This window comes from Rhynchophorus ferrugineus, unplaced genomic scaffold (assembly GCF_030347505.1).
Source record: "Rhynchophorus ferrugineus isolate W39M unplaced genomic scaffold, kcgeb_rfMv2 rfM1, whole genome shotgun sequence".
Classification (NCBI taxonomy): domain Eukaryota; kingdom Metazoa; phylum Arthropoda; class Insecta; order Coleoptera; family Curculionidae; genus Rhynchophorus; species Rhynchophorus ferrugineus.
Window position 1 is genome coordinate 30,432,966 of NW_027472580.1, and position 13,763 is coordinate 30,446,728.

General features: G+C 30.9%; 1 protein-coding gene across 1 annotated transcript; it reads left to right on the forward strand.

Annotated features, from left to right (window-relative positions):
* Nucleotides 1-855: 855 nt before the first annotated feature.
* Nucleotides 856-1,479, forward strand: LOC143193697 (uncharacterized). Its single transcript, XM_076400015.1, has 2 exons — nucleotides 856-1,000; nucleotides 1,057-1,479. Exons 1-2 carry the CDS (start codon nucleotides 992-994, stop codon nucleotides 1,408-1,410), a joined length of 363 nt encoding a protein of 120 aa, XP_076256130.1. The 5' UTR covers nucleotides 856-991; the 3' UTR covers nucleotides 1,411-1,479.
* Nucleotides 1,480-13,763: the final 12,284 nt, after the last annotated feature.

The following is a 13,763-nucleotide window of genomic DNA, read 5'->3' on the forward strand; positions in this document are numbered from 1 at the left end:
ACGAGAAATCGATTTTCTCCATAGAATCTAGCCTATGCTAAGTTTAGAGTTACTGATCAAATAACCATTAGCACTTAGGTATGGCTGCTGATGGGTACTGTCTGGATGGAGCTTCTACTTCGTTATGGTTGTGTTTGTAGTTATTCTTTTAATTCCCCTGTTTGTGTTATTAATTTTATTTATTTATTAATCTATTATTTTATATATACACTTTATGTCTGTCCCCGTCCCCTGTATATCAACACCGTACTATTGTATAGTCGCGAAATGACGACACCCGCCTAAGCGACAATAAAAACAAAATGGTGATTTCATATACTCCTTAAAGGATGGTTAAAGTCGTAGATAACCTCAAATCCCTTATAGCATAATAAGCTGAAAATCTTTGAGATTGTAATGAAATATGAAAATAAAAAGAACTAACTTCTGTCAAAATATAATTTTATAATTTACATCAACATTTATATGAACATGGAAATTATTTCTAACACTAATTTCTAATTTCAAGATCATTTCTAATTTGTTTTCTTGAGGTTAAAATATATTTTTTAGGATCTTATATAAATGTATATAAACAATTATTACTATTTTACTTAGGCATGGTGTTTATTATTTTCGCAAATAGTTTCTAAAACATCAATGACTTAAAAAACTACGTTAGTAGAATAAATGAATATTTAAATGAAGTGTCGAGAATAGTATGCAAACGACTCTTTCTGAATCTTAAGCAGCTTTTTTTAACACGTTGATATCGTAAAAGCGTCTATTTAGTTAATTATGTAAAGAATGCGACGAACTGTGGTGGTCAGTAGCCTAGACCTTTCGTAAACATGTTTTGGATTAGACTGGTGGAGGAACGTTACGACAGCATCAACACAATTTGGGGGTGGACATACGGTAGGAATACAAAGTTTTTAGTATAAATGTTGGAGTAAATGTGAACAATATCATCAGTATTTGTTTAACCAATACATCACCAACACCAACAAAAATGTTCAAAGTAAGCGTATTGAAAAGTCACGACTTATTTCGATTTTATAATATTATTTATTTCAGATTTTCTTCATTGCCGCCACTTTGGCTATCGCTAATGCTGGAGTCATTTCAGCACCAGCCGCTTTGGCTTATTCAGCTCCCGCCGTGGCTGCTCCAGTAGTTTCTGCTTATTCAGCTCCAGCTGTAGCTGCTTATTCAGCACCAGCCGTAGCTGCTTACTCAGCTCCAGCCGTAGCTGCTTACTCAGCTCCAGCCGTAGCTGCTTACTCAGCTCCAGCACTCGCTTACTCAGCTGCCCCAGCTGTAGCTGCCTATTCGGCACCAGCCGTTGCCGCTCCATTAGCTTATTCAGCCCCGCTTTTGGCTAAATCAGTAGCTCCATTAGCTTACAGCGCTCCAGTAGCAGCCTGGTAATTTGTACATAAATAAATTTTGATTTTATTGTAAATAATATATTTTTGTAAATATATTTATATACAAGTATTTTTTGATTTTTCTTCGATATATTTTGATAGTAATTATTAACTAATTATTAAAAAATTAATTCAATAATACCGAACTTGCCGGTTCTTTAATCATATTTTAAAGCTTAATTTCTTTCTTTAAAGTTTTTCTTTTCCGCTTCGAAGGGTTAATCTAGCAATTTTGACTTCACTTAGGAAATTCCAAATAAGATTGAAATTATAACTTTAATTGATCATTTATAACACTGATGAGTATTGTTGATATTAGCATACTTTTAAGTAACATATTGAATATAGTAATTAATAATTTTGAGGTTTGACGGTATCAAGTCGGCCATGATTATTTCACTATAGTTCCTATTTGTTTTTTTCGATATTCTTTTCTACTGATATCAATATACAAGTACAAGTTCAAAATGTTTTAAATACACTTTAGAAGTAAAATCTAAGTAAAAGTATTTTAATGAGGATAATGTGTCCCATTTGTTAGAGATTGATACTTATTAGATAATTTTTTATAGCAATAAAATTCTTCATTTGCATACTTATTACCATACAATTCGTTCATATTCCAAAAAAGTCTGAATACCTTAATTGTACTACAATTAAAATAAAATCCATTATCAATTTAAATGCGCCGTTTTGATTTTAACAAAAAGGGAGAGTAACTAATTCATACTTTAAAGGAGTATTTTAAATTCATACTTCAGTTACCCCACGAAATTTAACAATTGAATTATTTTGTTAACGAGGATTACGCCTGATAACAACATAAACTTTCAACTCAATAAATTGAGTTTAGATATTTTCTAATTTTTTTATGCCTCCTAAATAGTAGGTTTAGTTAATGTCCTTAAAATATCAGTTTGTTTCGGTGATTCTAAGCTTTATTCGACCCAATTCTTGTAACAGTAACTAAATATATCAAATGAACGTGTATATTATATCATTCACGAATATTTGGGTATGAGAAAGCTCTGTGCAAAGTGGGTGCCGCGAGAGCTCACTTTTAACGACAACGACGAGTTGATGATTAGGAGCATTGTTTGAAGATGATCGAGCATAATAAACCCGAGTTTTTGCATCGATATGTGACAATGGATGAAACATGGCTCCATAATTTCACTCCGAAAACGCAACAATCGGCTGGCGAGGTTATACCGTTTGTATTTTGGGATGCGCATTGAATAATTTTCATTGACTACCTTGAAAAAGGAAGGACCATCAACAGCGACTATTACGTAGCATTATTGAACCGTTTGAAGGACGAAATCGCCGAGAAACGGCCGCATTTGAAAAAAAATTGCTGCTTCACCAAGACAATGCACCGTGTCACAAGTCAGTGAAAACGGTGGCGAAAATCCATGAATAGGGTTTCGAATTGCTTTCTCATTCACTGTATTCTCCAGATCTGGTCCCCACCGACTATATCCTGTTCTCAGATATAAAAAGAATGGGAAGAACTTTTCGTCGAATGAAATCCATAAAAGGACAAATCGTATTACAAAAATGGTATCGAAAAGGCGGAGGGTCGCTATAATAAATGTATCACCCTTGAAGGGGATTATGTTGAAAAAAAACTAATTTGGTCAAAAAATGTGTTTTACTGTGGTAGGCCGGGGACTTTTCAATTGACCTGTTAGCTTCAGATATCTCACGTACTTTCAATATTCGATCATCTAATGTTATTCCATACATTTTATGAAAGATTTCTGGCGACTTTTTTTGGTTTATCTGAACCTTCGCCCTCACAATGGTACTACCACAATGACACATTAAACCACTTGTTAAGGTAAGAATTTATCAAAATTTTCCTTGGTTTAATATCGAGTTTTATTAGAGACATCATCTTAATGCATTTAGTGGTCATTGGCTATTGATATTTATATTTCTGTTTTATGTCCATTTACATATAACCTCTACATATCCGAATAATCGCCGTGTCTCAATCATCGTGTAGATGTTATACATAACTTTAGGTGCACTTTGGGTGTGTTTTTCTAAACATTTACTTACACCACTGTTGTCTTGATAATTTCTGTCGAATATTTTAAATGCCACCAAATCTTCATAAGCTAATTTCGTGTTTTGCCTAAATGAATTTCTCAAGTTTATGTTAACAACATAAATTGAGCTCATATAATACTCTTCTTAAGAACGTTATGTTCAACAATGCAAAGTCCTTCACGAAAATATCAGATGACGTAGCAACTCTCGTAGAATATATTCACAAATGAAGAAAATGTATCAAATATTAAGTCAGGTAAGTAGCTACTGAATTTTTGATTTTTTATTTAATTTACTGGAAATTATTGTATATGATATTTAATTAGCTAAATATATATTTATTTTTGTCGTATACAGAAAAGTTGAATGAACTTGAAAAGTTATTAAGTCATTTAGGACAGATCAATTTTGGATGAATACATTTTAGTTACAATTGCATCAGCTACCACTGTCTCTCCTATTTTGACATGATACTATTACAGTACCGATTGGCGAAATCTGAGGTCGCTGTATTCCTGTAACAATTTCTTGAACTACTTTGAACTTTGTTCCTGTTACTTTTTAGTAGGTTTCTATTTATAATTATGTTTTTTTATAATATTACATTAGCGTTTCATGTATTTATTTTTCTATACTGTATTATAGAAATATTTTTAATGGTAAATATTCGTTATTTACTTAGAATCCTATATTTAAAAACGAATTTCTTCTCAAACGTACTTTCACGAACTTTTTAAACTCTGATCTGAAGGTTGATACAATGGATTATTTCAAATGCATGACCTCTAATTTCATTAATTACAAATCATATGGAACACCAGAAATTATATAAATGCTTTTGAAATTTAAACTGATGAAATTTGAGTTAAAGTTTTAATCATAATAATTGCAGTTTTTGACGTTTATTTAATAACATATTCCTATATGATGTATGTAGGACATTCTATAATAATTTAAAAAAAGTGTTCCTTTAATTAATTTGTACACCGCCTTTTTTAATATTTAGGGTTATGTAAAAGAATGAGTAAAATAAAGAAGAATATTAAAAAGGTAAAGAAGAAGATATGGGATTTCGGGTTGTAATAAAGACAAAAACCTTTTTTGGAATTATAATTTTGATTTAGAAACGCGGTAAAAGCGTTAGTTGTTAATGTATAATTTCAAACTAAGTATTAAATATAAAGAAAGGTCCACAGACAGTTGAGGTTTTTGTTTATATTGAGAAAGATGGGTTTTGCGAGTAGGCCAGAAGGATTTTTCTTCCTCTGTTTCTCACAAAGATGCTTAGAATAAAATTAATTGTAAAAAAAACTTAATAAATAGTATTGAATATACCTTAAAATTAACATGTCTGGGTATTATATTAAGTGTGAAAACGTTATTTATAAACTTTTTGATATAATTTTCAATACTAAATTCGTTATTTTGGGTTTCGTCCTTAAGTTTTTCCATCTCCGTATTTTAAAACGTATGTGCCCATGTTGAATTATATTCGTAACGTAATTAAATTTTATGTGCATATTTACAAATGTTTATATTTCTAGCATTTTCAGTATTTATATATTGGTTGTGTATTCACCTTTCATACACAGTTATGTACCGATGAGAGTTTGAGATCCAAACAGACTATAACAGTTATTCTTTATTGAAAGTAAACGCGATACCTATCTTACTGTGTTTTTCTTGTAGTCGAATTTTCATGGTAAATTGAAAACAACGATCTAACCATCAATTAAAAACATTTATCCAACTAGGTTTTGTTACATTATTTTTAATTGCTGACTAAACCATTTTTTCCAAAGTGTTTAACCAAAAAGCACATGGCATGTATATTAGAACTAGTTATTCTGAATATAGTGATTTTTCCTTAATATTGTTCTTAGAGTCCAGATCTAAGACTTCAGACCCAAACTTAATTAGCATGTTATGTGTGTACTTTCTCTGATAGACTACATATAAGTTTAAAACAGCAGTTGAGTAGTTGTAGGTCGTTTTTCCAGTTGAACTTAATATTCTGGGAACACACCCACAGACATTCAGTGACATCCCAATGTATCTTGCTGGGTTCCCAGATGGAATTACTCTAGAATCAATTTTTACTGGTTTAGGGTAAATGATGTGGCTCGGTGAATGGAGGTAAAACGAAATGAAACAGTGGTGTTTATATTATGTGACCATTATTTATTGGCTATATAAAAAATGTGAAAAATACAAAGTAGATAAAACGGATGCCAGTGGTGTTATCTTTTGATGAGTCGTGGGCAGTCGATGGTGGCACGTCTAAACCAAACGAGGGTTGAGCACTGAATGACTGAAATACCCTTCAATAACATCCTAGATAAACGTCTCGGGGTTGCCGCCAGCTATTCGTTGTCGGGTTCTAGTTGGCGTTGCTGGCACCCCACCCGTGTTCAACATCTGGGATTACATTTCTGGGTATTTTGTAGACCGTTATTCCACGATGTAAAATTCGACATGCCTCAAGGTCGCTACAATACTCCCCTGTCAGAATTTTACATACAATTACTCCAAGTAACAAAAATACAAAAATGTATGAAAAAAAAATCAAATGCAAAAAGAAATGATATACCAAACTAAATGTGCTGCATCAAAAAGGGCTTTGAAAAATATGATAAATCGAAACGGTTGTGGTTGGTACGGTTGTGATATGGTACGGCTGTTGATATCTTCCGGTCCTACAGATACCGTTGCTTCATCGTCGCTTCGGCACTTGAATGTGGTCCATCGACGACGTTGAGAACAAGCTATTTTTCGGACAGGGTTCCCGTAATCCACGCTGTGGGAGGATCGATTGTTCGACGACGTGGTAGCTTATTTTCTTCGACGAAGAGACGTTGGCAATTCTGGTACCTCGGCGAAGACATGACGAGTCTACGGTGACTGCAATCGGTACGCTACGGTAATTCAGAAAAAAACAAATAACGACGGTATCCAACCGAAGCTGCCCAAAGCCTTTCAAATCAAAATGTCTGCCATTATGACGGAGACGGCGAGCGAATGAAGACATTATGATTTAAACATAGCGCCGAAAGAAATGTTTAGCCGAGACGCTGATGATTAAACAGTGATGTAGAAATATTTATGAGTTCAAAAGATTGTGAAAGAAAATTTTGACAAAAAATTTAAAAAAATGAATTGGAAATAATGAAATGAAATCTAAGCTTCATTGTTCCAGCACTAAAATAAAATTTAATGAGGAACAAATGTTTGAATGAATGTAATGTTGGAAAAATAACGGTAAAATCGAAAACGAATCGAATTAAAAATATTGAAAATTTTGAAACAAAAAATATAACGGCCACGTAAAATACACCATCTTGCACGTACCCTCCATTCACGAGTCCAAACCCAATTTTGCGAAAGATCACATCGGGGTCACCACTTTAGGGTAAATGATGTGGCTCGGTGAATGGAGGTAAAACGAAATGAAACAGTGGTGTTTACATTATGTGACCGTTATTTATTGGCTATATAAAAAATGTGAAAAATACAAATGATAAAACGGATGGCAGCGGTATTACCTGTAGACGAGGCTTGGGCAGTCGATGGTGGCACGTCTAAACCAAACGATGGTTGGAAGCTGATTGATTAGAAATCCCCTTCAATAACATCCCAGATAAACGTCTCGGGGTTGTCGTCAGCTATTCGTTATCGGGATCTAGTTGGCGTTGCTGGCACCCCGCCCGTGTTCAACATCTGGGGTTATATTTCTGAGTATTTTGTAAACCGTTATTCCACGATGTAAAATGCGACATGTCTCAAGGTCGTTACACTAGTATGTAATCTATTTTTTTGCGTGAAATTCACATGTAAATATTTTATAGATAGCATTTAAGTTTACCGCCATTTCTTAATGTTTGTAACCTATTTACAGTTGTTCCAAGGTTGTTATTTGCAGCGACAAAGGGAGTATCATCAGCAAATTTCGCCATTGGAGGAGTAACGCCTTCATATTTAGGTACATTACCAGTATAAAGTAAATACAATATTGGTCCAAGGAATATTCTGATAAACTCTGAATATGTAGGTTTTTAGAATTTAGGTCATCTGGCTATGAGAATATTTCTAGCTTAAGGTACATGGTGTAAAAGCCCATTGACATTCTAGGCAGATATTTCAATAGTTGACATTCATTTCTTGATTTTGGTAGCTAACTAATATTGTCTTAATTATTTTTGCGCACTTATCCATATCTTTTAAGATTTATTGTAACATAATATTTATGTAATCAAATTTAGTTTCATCTTTTGTATTTAGCTTGTTTGCCATTTTGTGTCTATGTATCACACTTACCTTTAGTTCGCACTAGAATTATTTTGGGTATGGTATAAAAATTCTCTGTTTTTTCGATTTGTTTCTTGTACTTTGGCAGTTCTTGAATTATTAGTTTTTTTTAATTATAGCCTATTTCCTCTAATTTTGAAACCGCTTGACTACGATAGATTTATTGAACGTATTTATGTAAAATAAATAAGAATTAGTCACAATAGTTCGGAGTTCTTATAAAACAAGGAACCGAAAGAAGGTTACGTGTTTAATATGCTATTGTATCCGGTTGACCAGATAAATCATACATACGTCTCAATGCAACAAAGAAATGTCATTTATGCTTAAGTGCTAAATTAATATTATTTTTATTGTGAGAAGTGAAACTAAAAAAGGAATAACGTAACAAAGAACGGCGGTATATTAACGAAACTTTTATTCAGATGTTCGCGCAACGTAGGTGTGGTCTTACCAGTTCTGTGTTGAGAAAGAGCACTTGTTTTAAGGTTATTTTTCAAGTATAGCACGCATTACGACATTTTGTCGTTTGGTATTATCTTAATGTAACATTTTTTGTTATGTACGCTCGGGTTTTTTTCTTGCATTTTCTTTTGTTTGAAAGCAGCCTACTGATTTAAATAACTTTAATCTGCGATTGCAAAAGAGATTGTAATCAAACCTGATTAAAATCAATTTGGAAGTATTGTATTGGTTGTAAAGTGGTTTTCCCTAATTGATACTACAGCTGACAATTGTAAACAGATGACTAGTATTTATTTTATAAAACCGTATTTTATGTTTCTTTAATTTATGTTTTATATATGATGAAAAATATGACACATTTTACAAGGTCACAAAATAAATTCATTACTGAGAACTAATATCAATATTAACATGTAATTAGTGCTATAGTGATCTCAGAAATTGATATTTTAATATAAATTAAAAAAATTTAATAGCATCGGAAATGTTTCAAAAGTAGGTTAGAAGGCGACTAAATTATAGATAGAAGTTTACAATTGTATATGACAAAATGCCATAGGATTGGTAAATAGCATTTATTGTTTTGATAAGTAAAACGGGCGACATAGTAATTACAGAGGGATTACTCTGTTGTATACAGCCATGAAAATATATGAACAAATAGAGAGTTGCCTAAAACATAAGGGTTAACACGCCAATAAAATATCAGACCGGATTCAGAATGGATATAATGTATATATCCAGAATAAGACGAAACATGGAAAAGGTACAATCCTAAAAAAAAATGATCAAAATTAATACAAAATAACAAGTCGTTGGTTTGAAAAATGCTTCTGACGGAGTAAGAAGAACTATTATGAATTATGTTAGAACAAACGTACGTAATAAAATTCTAAGAACAATTCAAAAATCTGTGGGATAAAAGTGAATGCGGTCATGGCAGACAGTATGAAATTAATCGACTCTAAAACCGAAGCAGGTCCTAAACAAGGCTGAGGTTTAAGCTCAAGCTTGTTTATATGGCATATAAGACACAATTATATTGATACAGATAAAAATAACATGGATAGCAAGGATGAAAAGGAGAAAGGTTAGAACGCATTCCAAGAGAATCTCGGATTAATGTATCAGGAAGATACTATAGAAGAGAGGAAAACCCGGACCTGAGTCAAGAAAACTGAACAGGGACAGAAAAATGTCAATACCACCTAGTACAAAATATATCAGCTTTTTTTATCAACAGGGGTATACTTGAGTTAAACTATAGGTTATAGTATTCTCTTCGGTCTTATCCAATTTCAAAATTTGCATGAGTGCGAGTGTTATTTTCTATTGATTTTTAAGTTCCTGCTACTAGAAAATAATAATATAAAATTAAAAAATATCATTGGAAATACCATCACGTTGCTTTAGTCACCCCGCTATCCATTCAACTCAGTGAATATAAACAATGTCTGATATAATTCCTGATAATTTTTTGATTATAAATGTACATATTTTTCGCAGATCGCATATTTGAATTTTTGTGAAATAGTATATTACCAAAGATGAACCATACAAGCAGGTACTTTTGATAAGGCATACGTGTGGATGACGGATACCAGACGAATGTACCAATTTAAATTTGATGATCTTCCAATGTGTAAGGAGATGAGCACCGAGAAATTACACAAATTCTTGGAACTTTAAAATTTCTGATTATTTATAGGTGTTGGTTTATAATATAGGCCGCCTAATAATACAACCAATTAACTAACCATCACATTTAACTTCTTTTAGAAACTATTTATACTTTGTATAACATTTTATATATTTTACAAAACTTTGTGTATTTCAAAATTTGTGCAAAATTTTTTGTATTTTGCGTTAAATCTAAATATATTGTCATTAAAAAGAAAATAATCTATAAACTTCTTTTATTGCGTTAGTAGCGGGTTTATGTTTGTGATTGTAATTGTAAATGGAAATTGTAAAGCAACAATGGAAAATGTCACATTTTTATTACAACCAATCATACCAGTAACCAGGCTGGGTAAGACCGGATGTCTTCTGGCCTTAATACCTAGTATCGTGGTTCGGATCCTACGTTAAACAGTGGGTCCAGTCCAGAAAAACCCTCGTTGATAAAAATTAGGCTTTAAAATATATAAAAAAAAGAATATTACGACTGTAACAAAAATATCATTATTAATTAATATTTAAAAAATAATTTTTAAGCAATAATTTTTGAATGAATGTACTAATATTTTTGATATATAAAAGTTGTTAAATTATATATTATTCTTTTATGTATTTTGTGAATGTTTAGTTAAAATGTTGTACATATTTAAATAAAATGTATATCTCCCTCATAATAATAACTACTATGTTTACTATTAGGTATTTTTAATCTTAATTTTTATTTCTATTGTTATTATAATATCTTAAATTTCTCGGTACCCATATTGCCATTGTCGCGCCCTCTGGTGTGAAAAAAACTAAACTTTTTCATGACTAATTCACAGGAGATTCCCAACTTTACTCTCCATGTCTTGCGGATGTTCTTCTACTAGTTTTTCTGCATCTAGAATATATTCCGATCCACAGAATCTGCCTGTGAAACTTTCATATCATTTCGTTCGAAACTCTGCTGTATCCCATCTTCCATAATAATTAGTTAATGTTCATTAATTTGTGCTTTTACATCAGTCCATATTATCGTCTAACCATTTAACCATCAACAGTGGATTAATTAAATAACCGTGCGTGCAGAATACAATAAATTGTAACTATTTTAATAAAAAGTCATTCAACATTAAATATTAGTAATTAATTAACCTATGGTCGTAATTCTACAATTTGTTAAGTTAATCACGTCAATAATTTAAAAATGATATTTTACTAAAACTGGTTTTCACTGCATTATCAATATAAGATCAGAAATGTATTTGATATAACACATAAAAGTAATAAATGTTTACATATTAAACTAACTATATCAAGAACTAACACTCACTCTAAATCTTTTTTAAATAGATTTTAGTTAAATATAATTTTCATTTAGTTTCAATAATCGACAAAATATTAACAATATTAAATAAATACAGCTCTGAACATTATAACAAATATCATTAAGTAAGATTATTTTCAGAATTGCAACACCTCCAGAGCATCATATATATATTCATATTAATTTATAAAAGTATATGCACTTTTTTTACTTTTATGTTATAAACAAAAATATGGAATAATAAATGAAGTATTACATCTTTAAAATTGATAATTGATATTAGCTTGTATATTAAAACAATTACTAATTAATATAATATAATTAAATATTAAATGTATGAATGTATTTACAATCATTAAATTAACTATTGATTTTTCAGGTCTATAAAATGTTTATGAATTTAATTTCAACTACTGTATAATAATAATAATATAAATTATATCTTTTATCCATATTTCTCAGTTAGAAGATATATTGTAAAAACAATAAATACACCACGCTAATTAAAAGAATAATTTCCTAATAAACCTAAATTTCTAAATAAAGTTTTCATTTTTGCCTATTTATTCCACTGTTAGATCTCATGTTTCAAATAACATTTCCTTAATTTGACTTCAATGACTTTTGTTTATCTATTGCTTTCTACTTTGTCTTATGTTGCAATATTCATTTTAACTCTTGATACACAATTTAATATTTTTATTACTTACAACATTCAGTTAGTGCTTTGTTAAGAAATGTATTTACTAAGGAAACCTGATATGAGTTAAAAGTTAATTGTATCAAAATTTATAAAAATATCTTGATAACCTTTAAAATTACCTCAATTACCTACAATGATATACTATGTTTTCAGAACCATATTAATTACTGTCAGTCTTTGAGCAAGAACAATTTTTCTTAGCTGTTCTCTGTTCACCAAATTAAATCAAAAGCTGATTCCAAATTCTAGATATCTTGTAAATAAAGAGGGCGATTCTTATTCTTGAATTTTGTTAATCTATATTGTGATGAGATTTTCGCATAAGGTATGGGCTTTTCTTTCACAGCTTTATATCTTCCGATAAAACGGATATATTAATTTGTTTCCTCTACAAAAAGTGTAAAATATAATTGTACGTGAACATATCATTCTTAATCGTTTTTTATCCAAACTTGCCATAACTCTTTAATAGTTCCAACAAAGCGGGCATAACCGAAAATAACACAAACTAGTAAATAACACTGCTTAAAATTTAATAACTTCGTTTAATTACATTTTAGTTCACCAATTTTCTGTTTTAATATCGTTTCAAATGTAAAATGTAGGGATTTGTCTACCTGTTTACGTAAAATTACGCAGCATACACTACAAATCATCGTGGTCCCAATATTCTTTTACTTTCGGAGCTATTCGTATATTCGTCGGCGGAATCTACTCGCCGCTAGCCGAAATGTTAAAAGTCGATGTTGCCAAATTTACAGCTAGGCCATTTGCTTTATGGATGTATTTTATTTTAGAAATATATTATATTTAACAACACTTTCTGACATTAACTTTTATATTTTGTTTAAAAAAAATGGAGTAGATACGTTTTTTTAGTATTTAGTGCAATATATAGTCTTGCCCTTAGATTTGGCGACACTGCACGGTATTGCAAGCCAAGCGTTTCTCAAAAGAAATGGCGATGTACCGTATTGCTTTGATTAAATGGGTATTTATTTGTTTAACTATTAACGCGTATGATATGGTATTTTAAAAGTTATATTGTGATGTTCCTTTTTACTTAAAAAGAATGCCTTTTAGTTTAACATTTCAGCGTTATGACAGGATTACAAATATAGAGAGTCAATGGTAGGTTTAGTTTCAGTTGTTACAAATAGGATAAATTAATTAAATTACTTAAAGTTTACAGTGAAAGTAAATTAATATGTCAAGTTTGTAATATGACATATTTGATAGCAAGAGAAAGAAATATTTCACCATGAGCTTGCTGCACAACTAAAGCCGATAAGAACAAGGATCATCTGCTTTGTCTGTGTCAGCATCTTTGTCGGATCCATAATATAGATGTTAAACAATCTAATCTATATTTTAAGAATTTGTAAGGCTTTGAAATTTGGAAGCCACAGGACGATAAAGAAAAAAATATTGCTTAAGGAATTTATTGGAAAACAAGAAGTCAAGAAACTTATATACCACTGTATGAAGAGTTATCATAAAGGTAGTATTTGCCATAAAACTATCGATATGATTATTATCTTACGAATGAATTTTAGGTAGGGTACGATAAGTTAAGAAGGGTTATAGGCAAAAACTTAATTTGAGTCTATATAAGTTCTTTTTTGTTAAGAATGTTATAAGATTCAATATTGAAGCAAATACAACTAGCTAATATGAATCCCAGAATAATATTCGACAACTGAATTTTGACAAGGTAATGGGGAATTATATATCTAAGTAATTTCAATTAATCGTCCAGTTTATAGCCTTTGCAGAAGTGCAAGAAAATATTGCAATCTTTAATCCTGAAAAGGTAGCTATTAAGAAAAGAATT